At 41.4% G+C, this 15,725-nt stretch overlaps 1 protein-coding gene across 1 annotated transcript in view; it reads left to right on the forward strand.

Moving 5' to 3' along the window:
* Sybu (syntabulin (syntaxin-interacting)) overlaps window positions 1-15,443 on the forward strand; it is a 105,211-nt gene extending 89,768 nt beyond the window's left edge. The window contains exons 7-10 of the mRNA XM_013012384.1: window positions 3,585-3,687; window positions 9,280-9,483; window positions 11,020-11,169; window positions 13,630-15,443. Coding sequence (XP_012867838.1) covers window positions 3,585-3,687; window positions 9,280-9,483; window positions 11,020-11,169; window positions 13,630-14,737 — 1,565 coding nt within the window. The 3' untranslated portion in view covers window positions 14,738-15,443. The remainder of the gene's footprint in view (window positions 1-3,584; window positions 3,688-9,279; window positions 9,484-11,019; window positions 11,170-13,629) is intronic.
* Window positions 15,444-15,725: the final 282 nt, after the last annotated feature.

The following is a 15,725-nucleotide window of genomic DNA, read 5'->3' on the forward strand; positions in this document are numbered from 1 at the left end:
GATATAATGTATTTGTTTTTAATAATATGACAAATTTGAAATATCCTACATACTCATTTTATTCAAAGAAAAGGGATTATGTTTAGGGGAAAAATCAAATAGGCTGCATAATAATGTTGCTAAGCCTCAGTGCTGAATGATTTTATATCAAGGGTTGTTTTGGATGATAGAATTATAGACTGTTTTTCCTTCTTGAGTATGGCTATTTTCTCAATTTTCTACAAAAGACATGTCCAGTATAAATGAAAGTTGCCTCTTTAACTGCTTTGTTAAGTGGCAGCTCCTTTGTACAACTACTTAAAAATAATTTTTAAAAGGTGCCTTTTAAAAGGGTCAAAACCCCTGAATGGTAATGGTAACCACATTTAACATTGATTCAGAGCTTATGATGGATCAGATGGTTTTCTCCATTTTATATCCTATACATATTAACTGATCATCCTATAAGGTGGTATAATAACTTTATAAACCTATGAAGTGGCTACTGTGATTTTTATCTCCACTTAACAGATAAGGAAACTAAGGCACTAAATTGTCTGATGTCTTCCCCTGGCTAAGTAAAGGTAGGACTCAGGTTCTTCATTCTTAGGTTAGGTGTTCTTTGTATGATTCTACAATATAAAAGAACCTCACTGATCTATGGTAACTACAATAAAGTCTGATTGTATATGCTGCTTAAAGGCAATAAACAAAGGCTCTCTTCTTCATTCTATCTCTGTTGGTAGCTAATAAACAGTGAATTTTCAGGTTTCCAGTCTTCTGCATGGTTTGCCTAATAAATTGGGACAGTATATCAAGTGATCAATTAAAAGCAACTTTATGAGTGAGGCACACAAGTTTGGGCTACTTGAGAGACTGATGTAGGAAGATCATTTTAGCTCAAGAGTTCAAGGCCAAACTGGGCAACGTAGCAAGACCTTGACTCAAAATAAAAATGAAATTAGCTTTTTTGAAATGTATCTTCTATAAAAAGCTCATTAATTTTTTTCCATTGTATTCACCAAATTGGAAATTGTTTATCCTTCCTAAAATCATAAACTGAAGTAGTTGTGGAGCAGCATAGGTATGTTTTCACTAACATATCATTTAGACAGTTCTGAATACAGCTTCCTGGCACCCCCTGAGTATGTTTTCTAATCCTTTTAAGATGTGCAGAATATAGAAAAGCACTGAGACCAAGAGACCTCTGGATCTTCACATACATAAAAGTCAATATATTGAGTTCTAGTTGCAATAAAATAGAGAACAAAGTTACCCTCTTGGTTTAGCAAATGTAATTACCACAGAACAAAGCATCCTGGGGATAAAGTGGATCTTCAGCAATTTTCCATTTCTGTTGTAGAATTTTTATTTGTATGCAGACAACCTTTTATGAAAATTATATACTTGCAAGTAATAATTTTACCTTAGAAATTAATATCTTAACCTGGATGGGCTATAACCAAATCATCTATTTTGAAAAATCATCTTCCTTTATCTTTTAATAATCTGCCTGGTAATTTGCTGACAGCGCTAGTCAAAAATAGTGTGTTGCTGAATTAAAAAATCAGGCTTGAATCCTGAGATTGTAAAATATTACAAGCCAAAGAGTACATTACTCAGAAGCAACTAATTAACTTCCAGAAGCTATTGGAGTTCATTACATATTTAGACAAATTCTCTGAAGTCCAGAAGGTCTGGTTCTTGATAAATTACCTCCCTAATCTTCCCTGAATTCAGCTGGGAACTGAAGTTCACAGCTGTAAACTGAACAAGAGACTCCACCCCTCCCCACCCCACCACCCTGCTCTCTGTCTTTCCATGCATGGTCCTACTTCTCCTCTAGCAGAACTAATGAAAGCTACACAGAGAGGATCCGTATGCCAGTGTACCAAAGTCTCTTAGGGAAATTGCAATGTATAGTCTGTCTAGGAATCTCTCAGCTTCCTATTTCCTCCACTGCCTTCCTAGGACAAAGCTTGTTGTCACAAAAGCATCTAAGGATTTGGTTCTATGCAGGATCCATCACCCAAAGTCTTGGGTACATCAGCTTTGGTTTCCATAATAGTACAACAGTGAGATTAGTATCTGTTTTACCATAACGTCAAGTTTAAATGATATAAAGAACAGAAAACATCTCATATGAGTCCTGGGATATAGTGGGCACTCAACAGTTATTTTTATAATGATAGCTATTGTTCACTGCTTGTGAGATTTTCAAGGATTCAAATTCTTATTTTCCTGAAGCTTTGCAATGGAAGTTGGCTGGCGCTGGTGGCTCAGACCTGTAATCCTAGCTGCTCAGGAGGCTGAGCTCTGAGGTTGTAGTTCAAAGCTGGATGGAACAGGAAAGTCCTTGCAACTCCTACTTACAAATAAACAGCAAGAAATCTGTAAGTGAGGCTGTGGCTTGAGTGGTAGAGCTTAGCATTGAGGAGAAAATCTCCACGGATAGCATCCAGAACTATGCTCAAGTCCCAGGACCAACACACACACACACACACACACACACACACACACACAAAGTTGTTGGCACACACACACACACACACACACACACACACACACAGAGAGAGAGAAAGTTGTTGGCTCAGAGTTCTAGACCAGAAGAATCATAAATAACTTTATTTTATAGGGGCTTTGTTACAAACCAAATAGAATTTTATTCTTAGATTTTCTTTTCAAAAATGCATGAAATTTCTTCTTTCTTTTTAAATTTCCTTTTACTTTTCCTTGTTCTAGCTGGCCTCTTTTCCCCTGTCCTTACTTCCCCAGGGCCATTTTTGGGATTATTTCCATTATTACTATTTCAGATAGTGTCTTTTATTTATGAGAAAAAACTTACACTATGTTAACAGACAACATGTATTTCTTATAATCACATACTCAACTCCTGCTTCAATTCAAAATACATGATTTTGCAAATGAAGCACCCCACCCTAAAACGAAAATTCCACATTTCAGTATATTTCATAGGTTTCCCTCACTGGCTAGATGTCAGTTTCCTGCTTTTAGTCCAAGTTTTGTTTTTGTTTTTGTCTTTTTATAGAAAACCAAAGCTGCAGTCAGACAAAGTGAGCCCTGTAATCAGATAGTGTGGGTTCAAGCAGCGTTTAGCACCCAGCCTGTCCTCCTGACCGCTTCTAAGTGGCCGACCATCTTCAGACCTGAGGTGCCAAGTTCAACTATGACTAGCTAGCTGACTGCAAAAGCCCAAAGATAAACACTCTCAGAAAAGCTAGCTCAGTACTGATAACTATGCTTTTCCTTTTGCTTACACTTGGGGCTCACACTGTTGTTGGGTGAGAGCCTTGGGTGGGCATTTCTTGCCCTGCTTGGGTCACTGTGGAAAATCTGCTGGAGACTGGCCTCTTTATGAAAGCAGCTTGCCTGTAGTTCTAGCCTGTGTTTATGAAATGATATCCTTGTGCTTAGCCTTCTCTTGTCTGCTTTGAGGAAAATGCTGAGAGCTAAAAGCTCTGGAATCTTGGTACTGGCAGAGTTCCCAATGCAGGAAGCCAGAGACGTAGAAGGCTGGGGACGGGCCAGCCAGCTCTTGGGTTTTGTTTCCTTCATTCTTCTTTCTCCCCTGTTGTTTCTTTCAGGTAGTGAAGCCGATTTTAGCTCCTCCAGCAGCACGGGCAGCATTTCAGCCCCCGAGGTCCACATGTCTACCACAGGAAGCAAGCGGTCCTCTTTTGCACGCAAGTAGGCATTGTGTCTAGCTTAGTACTTTGGGTGCTTTACACAGTTGACATACCTGCGCTTTATGTTTCTATGGAACCATCTTGTTTGTTGATTATTCTTACCATCAATGAAGGGGTTTATATGATTTGCAGTAGGGTCTTTCCCTACTTGACTTATTGTGGTCACATGACTCAGTCTGAGTTATCCCCCAGAGATGTCCCCCATCGAGACCTGGGCACTCTGTCCCCTCATCCTTCACTGTCCTCTTTCCCTCACTCACCGATCTCCTCCCTTGGGTATTAGGCAGGTAGTCATCCATTTCCCCAACCTGCCTATGGCTTCACTCTTCCTTTCCTCTAGTTCAGCTTCTGTTTTTCTTTGTGAACAAAGCAGTGGTCGCAAGAGCTCCCAAATTCTACTTTGGTAAAGAGCAAAGAAGTGTGAAGTTCCCAGAGGTGAGGCCCACCACTGCAAGAGCAAAGCATCTAAATGTGGTAGCTATGAGCCAGGCTGTCCTAGTCTGAGTGCTATAGTACCACCCTGAGCAAAATGCTTAACTTCTCACCTCCTCCATTTCCTCATCTGTAAGAGACTTACAGTGATATATCACTCACAGAGTTTCTAATTGGCTCAGTACATACAGCTTAATGTTTTGGATTAAGAGTTCATCACTGATGTGTGAAATTGGAGAAGAGGACTGTGGGCATATATATGGAAGCCACCATTTACATGTAATGGAGGATAATGTAAGCTCCAGAATTCTCTACCTGCCTCCTTCTAGTATTCAGTCAGCATCTATTGTGATTCAGGGACTGAACATACAACAGCAAGGAAAACCCCACAAAACGTACATTCATCCTTATATGGCAAAAAATACAATAAATGTGAAATGATTATTTAAAAAACATGCAGGGAAAGGATACAGAGTAATAGATCATGTGATAGAGTCTAGATGGGCTGGTCCCAGGAGACCTCAGTGATTGGGAAGCTCAGAACAAGACCCTGAAAAGAGTGATCGAGTGAACACACCACACCTGGGGACCACTTTCATTCTGATTTTATGTAATCATTTGAGCATAGTGGGCTACAGTATCTAAACTGGAAAATCTGTAAACAGAAAACAACATGGGTGGTAGGATGGGAGGGATGATGTAATATAGGAGGTGCTTTCCTAGAGGGATTTAGTTTCTAGAAACTTGCATTTTCAGGACTCAGCAAGCACATTTCCTATTTCTCTTGGGTGATCAAAGGTTTGGCTGATGTTTATAAAAGGACTGGAGATACCCCCAGTGCACATTCTTATTATTAGAAATAAAACTGAAGCCAGACAAATCTGAAGGAATAAAGTCCACTGAACAAAAGCACAATGGCTCTATCCCCACATCATTCTGTTCTAAGGAAATAAAGTGTTTGTGGGTCACAGAGCATAAATATGGACTTTCTCTGTATAAGTCAGATGTGTCTAGCCCTGAGGATCTAACTCATCCAAGAAACTAGCATATACCCATGGAACAGGTTATCTGAGAATATGGACTTTTTAAAAAGCCAATTTGATTAAGCATTTCAAAGAAACTTGGGTTAGTGGATAAATTCCAAGGTCAATAATGCAGAAGGTCTTAGAGAAAATGTTCTAGTCTAGAATTTCTTTATATGATCAAAAAATAATACATTAAATATGATACATTGAAGTTGATACATTAAATCAAAATATTTAATGGATACATAAAATGGTTAATAATAATTATATGCAAATCAAGTATGTGCATACATCAGAAACAACTATTGCCAAGGGTTAATAGACCTTCAAAGACTCAGCAACAATTAGCCAGGTATGGTTGTGTAATCTTGTAATTACAAACTACATGGTAAGTGGAAAATTGGATGATTATAGTTTTAGGCCAGCTTGTGGCAAAAAAAGTCCTGAGATCCCATCTCAACCCCAAAATGGCAGCACATACTTGTCATCCCAGCAACCAGGAAACATAATCCAGACCAGCTTGGTCAAGGCCCATGATCCTATTATTTTTTGGGGGGGGATCCAGTCGTGGGGTCTGAACTCTGGGCCTGGGCGCTGTCCCTCAGCTCTTCAGCTCAAGGCTAGTACTCTACAACTTGAGCAACAGCACCACGTGGTGCTGAGGAATCGAACCCAGGGCCTCAGGCATGCAAGGCAAGCGCTCTACCACTGAGCCACCTTCTCAGCCCCCATGATCCTATTTTTAAAAGAACTAAAGCTTAAAGAACTTGAGGCATGGCTTCAGTGGTAGAGCCCCTGCCTAGCAAGTTTAGGAAAAAATAGTTGAGTAATTAAGTTTGGATCCTTTTCTTTCTCTGACCCAAGCATAGAATAGCTCAGGCATAGTCATATATATATGTTCTGAGGCTTCTCAAGTTTTGAAAGTTAGGGTTTCAACCATACCTGAATAATATGAGAATGGGGCAAAGTTCATCTCATGAAAATGATCATAGTGAATAATGATGATGATGGTGGTGATGAAGAAATGGTGATGATGGTAGAATTACCTGAAGTAAGGGCCATGGTTAGAGTATAGGAATTTTCTTCCTCTCAGGAGATTAACTTCTATGTTTCTCATTTCTCTTTCCAATTACTCTGGAAATGAGCAGCATTGTTATGTCCACTCTCTTACTTTGCATTTTATTTGAAAATTATGAGAAATGAGAGAGCGATGGTGGTGGTTATAATGATGATGTTATAGTGTGATAGTTTGTTCAGCATAGTAGGTGAGTTCTCTGGAAATTCTCATATAATTAGCTGGTCCTTAATCATATATCTTAGCTCTTCATTGAAGTATGGATATTAGTGGTGAAACCTTTAGATATCTAAAACAATGTACTGCAAGATCCAACCTTAGCTGTGTGTTCGTGCACCATTTCTTTTCCCCAAGCTTCAATTACTTTATGTGTAGGCAGGAGATACTAATTGTCCCAGCCTTCTGGGATGGTGAGCTAGTGATGTGAAAGTGCTTATAGCCCATCTGGATCAATCCCTAAGTCACAGAAGATCCTCTGTAAAGTTAAATTCTATTCTATTCTACAGTCCCATGTCAAAATCAGGAATGACTGTCCATATTCTTTTGCAATTTAAACGGGTTAATCCTCCATATGTCTTGTAGTCACATTAAGAAATAGGCCTGTTGGTGCCAGGCTTTAGAAGTGAAGCGTGGAGCAGAAAATCTAAGCCAGAGTTCATGTTCCTTTCAGCTACCCATAAAGTTCTTCCCACTCCTGGACTGCTCGAAGTTGGTTTGTCACCAAGCCATCAGCCCATCTGTTCCATATAAAGTGTCCTTTTCTTGCAAAATGAAGAACAAGTCTTTTGGGATGAGTTCAGGAGGAAAGAAGTTCTAACTTCAGAGTTTGGAGGTTTCATGTATGTGTGATTTTCTGGGTTGACAGCTAGTTGAAATTACATCTGATTTTAAATAAGTAATTATGGTGAGTGTGCCAGGTTTACCCACATGCATGCTCGCCTTCACATTTATACACGTTTACCACTGACATACATGGCAGTTGGATATGTGCTGTGATTAAAATTGCAAATAGAAAGAGATGTCAAAAGGCAGCACTGCTATCCAAAGGCATCTTCTTCATCCTCGTTTCCTTGAAATATCATCAAGAAATACTCCTGAAAGAACTGTTATCCTATTTAAGAAATTTTAGCATTCTCTAGATGCTTCCCTACTTTGTTTGGATATCAGATCTCTGCAACTAGATTAACTGGAATGTCCAAACTAGATAATCCTGTAATATCAGTCTACAATTGAGTTACTCTTGGTTTCTTGGGTGCATTTGATTGTTTTACATACCTGTTTTTTGTATTTAATTATGTTTTTAGGTAATACTTGGATCTGAATGTGAGGTCTTGTGCTTGCTAGCACATGCTTTACTGCTTTAGTGCATTTGATTTTGTTTCTTGGTGGTGTTGGTTGTGGGGCTTGAACTCAGGGCCTAAGCACTGTCCTTGAGGTTGGTTTTTGCTCAAGGCTAGTTAGTGTTGTACTACTTTGAGCCGCAGTGGTGGTTGATTGGAAATATGAATCTCACAGCCTTTTCCTGTGAGATTCTTAGGCTCCTGAGTAGTTAGGATTACAGGCATGAGCCGCCAGTGCCTGGCTGATTTTTTTTGGAGGGTTGGAGCTTGAACTCGGAGCCTGATGTTCTGTTCTTTAGCTTTTTCACTCATGGTTGGTGCTCTACTGCTTGAGCCACAACTCTACATCTGCCTTTTTGTTGGTTAGTAGTAGACAAAAGCCTCATGGACTTTCCTGAATAGGCCAGCTTTGATTGTATTTGATTATGATTTGATGTTCTTATGAATTCGGTGCTGAAGGCAGGAGGAGTGTGTGTGTGTGTGTGTGTGTGTGCGTGTGTGCATGCACATGTGCATATGAAATGGCTTATGGCTTACCTAAGTTCCAAGTATGTGGTAGTACCAGGACTCAAATCGAATTTATTCTTTCAGCAGCCATGTAGGGAGTACCTAGTATGTGCTGGGAAGTGGTGGGGCTGTAGAAGGTCAAGCTGTGCTCCTTCCTTCAAAGATGCCCCAGTGTAGGAGCAAGACAATTAAATATTCACTGGCAATTTCGTTCAACAATTCCACACTGGCAGTTTGTATAGGGTATTAGCACCAAAAAGCAGTACTGCCAATGGCCTAGAAAAAGAATTCAGAGAAGGTTTCTTGGAACAGCTTCCCATCATTCTCAAAGTGGGAGGCATCTTGGTATCTAGGGGCTTAGAGAAGGCAGAGGGACAGTTTTAGGCCGGAGAAACTGTAGCTTCAAAAAGATAAGGATGATCACGAGCATGTATCCTTCAGGAAACTAAATCATTTGGAATGATACAGAGCAAAAAGGAATGGTGGAGGAGGGGTTTGGAGGAGTGGTGGATTAGACCTCTAGCTACTGCAAGGAGTCTGGCCTTTATTCTTGAGGGAATTGAGAAAGGTGAGAATATTCAAATTCCATTTTAGAAAAGGTACAAATCAGACTCCTGCTGAAGAGGACAAAGCAATACACAGGGGACTCAAGATGAGGCTGTGTGAACATTTTTGTAGTTAAATGGGAAAGTCTGTGATCAGTTGGGAATGGAAAGAAAAGCAAAACATTAAATAGCCTCTCTTAGTCTGTTTCTTCCCCACAATGGGAAACTCCATCATCTCCATAGATTAAATGAATTAGCTTAATTTTCTTACCCCAAAATGAACCAAAACCAAATATTTCTAAACCAAAGCAGGTGCACTGGAACAAAAAACATACTTTCAAAACAGCCTCCCAAATGAATCTAAGCCAAATCAATATTTTACCTGGTATGTGTTCTTAATGGGCAATTGGGTTTAATCCAAAACAAGCTTTATGGTCAGAATCAATTTGAAAAAAGAGCAGAAAGTAAGGCTTCTTGTGCTAATCTATGAGGAGAGGGGGAAAAAAACAGGTAAGCTAGGAAAGGCTATTCATTAGGACAGTTTGCATCAGGAATTAGATTGCCCTATTTAACTCTAAGAATTATATTTCCCTAGTTGGAACTGGGTTTTGGAAGGCAAAGCCATTTCTAGCCACAAGGGCTCTAACATTTGTTATGTTCTCCTTCTAGTCGAGGTCCCCATGGGCGGAGTAATGGAGCTTCATTGCATAAATCTGTCAACAGCCCACCGTCCCCTAGGGAAAAAGACCTTCTGTCCATGCTGTGCAGGAATCAGCTGAGCCCAGTTAACATCCATCCCAATTATGCACCTTCTTCCCCAAGTAGTAGCAACTCAGGTTCGTACAAAGGAAGTGACTGCAGCCCAGTGATGAGGTGAGTTCCATTCCTCTCCTTAGTTCAGCTTTTCTCTAAAAAAGAAAAACAACGCACAGCATTTAATCTCCTGCTTTATTCTGTAATAAGACACTTCTCTTCCCCTTCCCATACTCAGATAATCCTTCAAGGATTGCTGCAGAAAGATCACAGACCACAATGTCTAGCAGGGTACAGCAGTCCAAGCAGTGCCTTGATAAGGAAAGCAATGGCATAGCAGCAGCAGGAGGGATGTGGGCATTAAATCTGCCTGTGTTCATTCATTCATTCCAACATCGTATGTTTATGGAGTACCATGTTCTGTGTGCAGCACTGAGGATAGAATGCCTGGATCTCAATGCCCAAAGGAGAAGACAGTAACTATCTAATAACAAAATCAGTCTAAGGTTATTCTACAGCTTTTGTGGTGATATGAAGGTACACAACATGGGGAGGGGGTCCACTCAGAGGAAGTGAATAGAAGCAACATCTGAAGGCAAGCAAAGAGTCAACAGTATGGGGAGAAGGAAGAATGGAGTGCACACCCAGAAGGGCAGGGAGGAGGAGGGCCAGAAGGGAAGGAACTGGGCATAGGCCATCTTGGGCGGAGTTCAGGCACAGGCGCAGGCAACACAGTGGCTTGGATTTGGTCCAGCAGCAGGGGAGAAGCTGGCTGCTCTCCCCAGTTCTCTTCTCCCTGAGTGACTTGTTTTCATGAGTCAGCTCTTACAGCAGGGATGCCCTGCTCTTGGCCAGGATTCTAGCTGGGGCTGTTTGCAGAACATTGAGTGCCTCTCTCACAAAACACAACTGATGTGAGTAGAGCAGCCTCGTTCAAGAAGAAACTTTCCATTCCCATCAATGCAGTACACTCATACCAGGGGCTGAGGTCAGAACAAACTGAATTTAACGCACATCATGCAGGATCTTTAGACAGGGGCACGTTGTACAGAAAGGTCATCTTGCCCCTTTCTCTCTCTTCTTCCTTTCCACCCTAATTGCCCTTTAAGTGTAACTATGAATACACAGCAGGGGCCTGTGAGCAGTTCTAAGAGATCATCACTTAATTCAGAAGAAAAAATCCTTGCTTCACACTCCCTCCTCTACATACCACCCCCTCAGTCTTCGATGTCATTCACAGCCCTGAGATTAGCAGCTATGTTCTAGTCTGTCTTAGGTGAGCCCGTGTTACTGAGGTCTAAGACCCCCCAACACACTGCTGCAGTTCCTTCTCAAGCATTGAATTATGTGTTTTAGTCTGACACAGCAAAGATGGGGTGGTTATACGGTGTGGCTAACACACAATAGAAAGCTTTGCTCAGAAAGTTTTTCTGGACACTGTGTCTGAGATTGGGGTCGGAGCTATGTCACAAGGGCCAGGTTCTGCGGAAGGCTCTCTGCTGCCTTTTTTATATTATTCTCACGAGGAGGCTAACAATTTAGGGAGTTTCCTAGGATCTCTTAGAAAGGGAGTTAGCGTTTCAACACTTATTTTCTATAGTGGGGGGGGGAGGGGACCTAGGGCTCAACGTAACTTCATTACTTGGATTGTTTCAGGCGGTCTGGAAGGTACATGTCTTGTGGAGAGAATCATGGTGTCAGACCCCCAAATCCAGAACAGTACTTGACCCCTCTGCAGCAGAAGGAGGTCACAGTGAGACACCTGAAGACCAGGCTGAAGGAATCAGAGCGCCGACTTCATGAAAGGTGAGTCTGCATTCCTCCTGTGGTGTTCCTTATGCAGTGTGATTTAGGACAATATTAAGACTACACTATACTAAGTATAATTATCCAAACCATATAGAAAAATAGAGAAGAAAAACATTTTTGGTCAAATTTCTTTTTTTATATTGTGAAAATACCATACAGAGGGGTTACAATTACATGGGCAAGATAATGAGTACATTTCTTATCAAGCATTGTTGCCTCCTCCTTTGTTTCCCCTTCCTATCCCTTCCCATCTCCTACCCTCCCTGCCCTCCACCCCCAGCCAAAGTTGTAAAGTTCATTTTTTGATATAACAACTTGTACATATTATTGTTGCAATGGGCCCACCTGTATCCCTATTTAAACGATTTGTATTTTCCCTTCCCCTCCACAAATTATACCAAAATCAAATATAGTGAAAGCAGGGGGAGGGACATACAAAGCAACAAAGAAATCATCTTATAAATATGTTAGAAACAATCGCATGAAAGCAAAAACATTTGAATACATATCTTAGTGTTCATTTCACCTAACATCAGCTTATCTGGCCTTTTCTGCTTGTCTCAGACATAAACTAGTTATTGCAAATAAGGGAAACCATGGGACCTATGTTTCTTTGGACGTGGCTTACTTCACTTAATATAATTTTTTCTAAGTCTATTTCCTAACAAATGGGGCAATGTCATTCCTTCTGATGGAGGCATAGAATTCCAGTGTGTATGGTCAAATTTCTTAAATCAGCCTCTGAAGACTCTGAAGAGCTCTTTTTCCTTTTTGTCAGTTATATGGCTCAAACTCAGGGTGTGGGCATTGTCTCTGAGCTTTTCTGCTCAAGGCTAATATTGTACCCCTTTGAGCCACAGCTTGACTTCCCGTTTTCTGGTGGTTAATTGGAGATAAGAGTCTCATGGACTTTTCTGCCCAGGCTGTCTTTGAACCATGATCCTCAGATTTCAGCCTCCTGAGTAGCAAGGATTACAGGCCACCAGTGCCCAGAAGTATTGCTATTTTTAATGGATAGAAATATGTGCAGGAACAATTCATCTAGCAGAATAGGCCACAAAGGCCCCATCAAGTCCTGTTTGTCTCTACTGAAGAGTGAACATCTATGTGTGCATTGTGATTCCTGCAAGCTATTTCTGTGCTGAAGGAAGAGGTTCATTTTTCTTGGCCAGGAGTTCAGGTTAAAAAAGAAAAAAAATACAACACATGCCTAAGAGATCTTATCTTGGAGAGAAAAGACCTTTGACATTCTGGGGGCAAGCCAGTTTTTCTGCATGATGATTTTTTTCCCTGGAAATTTTTGGAACAGACTAGCAGAGGGAGCTGGGATCTCAGTAAGGGTGGTGTTTTCATTTTCTGGGAGCTTGAGGTCTGATTTAGCACATGGCTACTTGGCCAACACCTCTTCCTCTGAGGCCACAAGGATGTGGTGAAGACCAAGAGACTGTTTTGTTGATAAAATTGTGGGCAGATAATGGTGCAGGAATTGAGAAGGGACATTTTTCATTTTCTAGATTAATTTGTTTCTTCACCTGACTGAAATAGATTTGAGACCCAAACTCCAATATATGATGAGTTCGACTTCACTTTCTGAAAGTATTTGACTGATTAACTCTGGATTTGTAAGATTTGTAACTTTAGAGGAGGGAGAGGTATGAGCAAGCAGCACAACTTGATAAAATATTCAAGTGCAACTTTAAGTACTGGTAATGGCTCCTCACATCCATGTGGATCCTGGCTACCTGGTCTACAAATCCAAAACCACTATGAGAACATATATTTACATTGATCTTGGAGCAAAATACATGTAAGAAAGAACAGTTTGGCAAATGTTTTGTAATAGTATCCTTTGAAGAATCTAAAAAGTATGATAGATTCTACTCAGTGGCATCAGATCCCTTATCATCTTATCTGAGACAAGATAGAGTAAAGAACTTTTCACAATGCCTTTGCAAGATGTAGCACTGTAAGATGTCAAAATATTATCATTGAAATGTGGTCAGAGACCAATTTGGGAAGGTTCACATCATTCCAGCTTCTGTAACTAATTAAAAGTGAAATAGGCTGTCTTTCAAAAACACTTGAGTATGCATTGTGAAAGATTAGGCTATGGATATAAAAGCAGGCAATGAGATTCATAGTAAAAACACAGATATCTAAGTATCCACTAAGTAACACAGATAGCTAAGTAAACTACTTAGTGCCTGACACATAGAACTTGAGAGAGAGAGAGAGAGAGAACAATGGTAGCTATTTTGATTCTGTTTCTGGTTTCTATTATTACCTTAGCTATTTTACAATTAAAGGGGGGAAGTGCATAGCTACTCCCTGCCAATGAAAAACATTATGAAACTGTGTTCCAAGTGGAAGAAGAAAATGGGCTTTGGGCCGTGTCTGAACTGCTTGTTTTCTGGTTCAGATGGGACTGTTTTTAACCTGTGCTTGCCTTCCCTCTAGGGAAACTGAGATTGTAGAGCTCAAGTCCCAGCTGGCCCGGATGAGGGAAGACTGGATTGAAGAAGAGTGCCACAGGGTAGAGGCTCAGTTGGCTCTCAAAGAAGCCAGGAAGGAGATCAAGCAGCTCAAACAGGTCATTGAAACGATGAGGAGCAACCTGGCTGATAAAGATAAAGGCATTCAGAAATACTTTGTGGACATAAACATCCAAAACAAGAAGCTTGAGTCCCTGCTTCAGAGCATGGAGATGGCACACAATGGCTCCCTGAGGGATGAACTGTGTCTAGACTTCCCATGTGATTCCCCCAGGAAAAGTTTGCCCCTGGCCACCAATTTGGGCAAGGTGGCAGATGGCCTATCTCCAGAAGAGCAAATCACGGAGGAAGGGGCTGACAGTGAGCTGCTGATAGGTGATAGCTTGGCTGATGGCACAGATTTGTTGGATGAGGTGGTGATTGCTGCCACCCAAGAATCTGGTGACCTGGAGCCTGTTCACTCTACTCCAAAGGCAAAAGTCTTCGAGGCCCTCCCTCTGGTGGTGGGGCAGGAGGAAGAGGTCAGCATGGTGATGGAGCAAGCTGTGCAGACCGATGTGGTACCCTTCAGCCCGGCTGTCTCTGAGCTCATTCAGAGTGTGCTCAAGCTCCGGGACTCCTGTCCCTCGAGCTCAGCATCGCCTGATGAGTCTGGGGCTGACTCAACAGAGACCTTCCCAGAGTCCATCTCTCCCTTAATGCTTGATTTAACTCCAAGAAGTCCGAACTCAGCCATTCTTCTGTCTCCCATGGAGACTCTACCCAGCAAGGCAGCTATGGAAGCCCATGCAAACCGCCTCATGAGAGAGCTGGATTTCACCGCTTTTGCAGAAGAAAGGTTGGATGGCATCAACCCACTGTCTCAGGGGGGTGTCATGAGGCAGTACTGGAGCAGCAGTTTCCTGGTGGATCTGCTGGCTGTGGCTGCTCCTGTGGTGCCTACCGTCATGTGGGCATTCAGTACTCAGAGGGGTGGAATAGATCCCGTCTACAACTTCGGAGCCTTGCTCCGGGGTTGCTGCGTAGTGGCCCTGCATTCGCTCCGCCGCACCACCTTCCACAGCAAAACCTAAAAGTTGTTACTCTGCCAGTGTGTTCTGTGTGACGTTGTGCCCGGTAGAGAAACACGAAGTCGATCTGTGGCAGTCTCTATTCCGTCGTGTTGCTCCTCGGTATTTGATTTGCACTATAGTTAGTTGAAGCCTGTGTCACTGTTTAAAACCGGAGGTATCTTCCAAGACATGGAGACCTCATTCCAGTAAATGTCCCACCAGTATGGTATAGAAAGCATGCTAATGACCCTGCCCTGTCGTCCGAGGTCCCCCGAGGTCCCCCGATCTTAATCTAGTGGTTCAGGAAGAGAGAAATGCAGATTTTGCACTTTCAAGACAGCTTCTCCAAGGCTGGCATGTTATCTCCTTGCTTTGCTTTGTGCCGTTTAAAAAATGTGTAACTGTTCCAGAATTCCCAATGGTCTTGTGCATAGCAGGGGACTGTAACCAAAAATAAAAATGTATTTGCATAACTGGTTTGAAGAAGTCTTGAATAGCTCTTTAGTGTCTTACTTGGGGTTGATAAAGTTGAAGTGTTGGCAATTTTTGTAAAACTAAGTGTAGCTGCAAAGTCTTAAATGGCTTAAGTCTGTCCTTAAATCTGTTGATTGATGAAGTTGTATGTAAATTTACAATGTACTAACTTATTTTTTGCTTATTATATTATATATAGTGTTTTATTGGAAATTGTTTGTAACCACACACATCTGCATGATGAAAGTAAAGATTAGTGTTTCCACTTAAATAAATGTTTTATCCTCCTAATAAATACTCTGTGAGTCTATTTCCATGCAAGGTCTAAGTCACTGGCAGATCATCCATGGTGATGGAGAAGGGTCTATAACAATGGCACTAAGTAATGAGAGAGAATATTACTTCAGGTGAAGATTCTCTACCTTGACTATCAACACATCATTTCTTTTTTTTTTTTTTTTGTTCGGTCGTGGGGCTTGAACTCTGGGCTTGGGCGCTGTCCCTCAGCTCTTCAGCTCAAGGCAAGCGCTCTACC

The sequence above is a fragment of the Dipodomys ordii genome, unplaced genomic scaffold (assembly GCF_000151885.1).
Source record: "Dipodomys ordii isolate 6190 unplaced genomic scaffold, Dord_2.0 Scaffold17, whole genome shotgun sequence".
Classification (NCBI taxonomy): Eukaryota; Metazoa; Chordata; class Mammalia; order Rodentia; family Heteromyidae; genus Dipodomys; species Dipodomys ordii.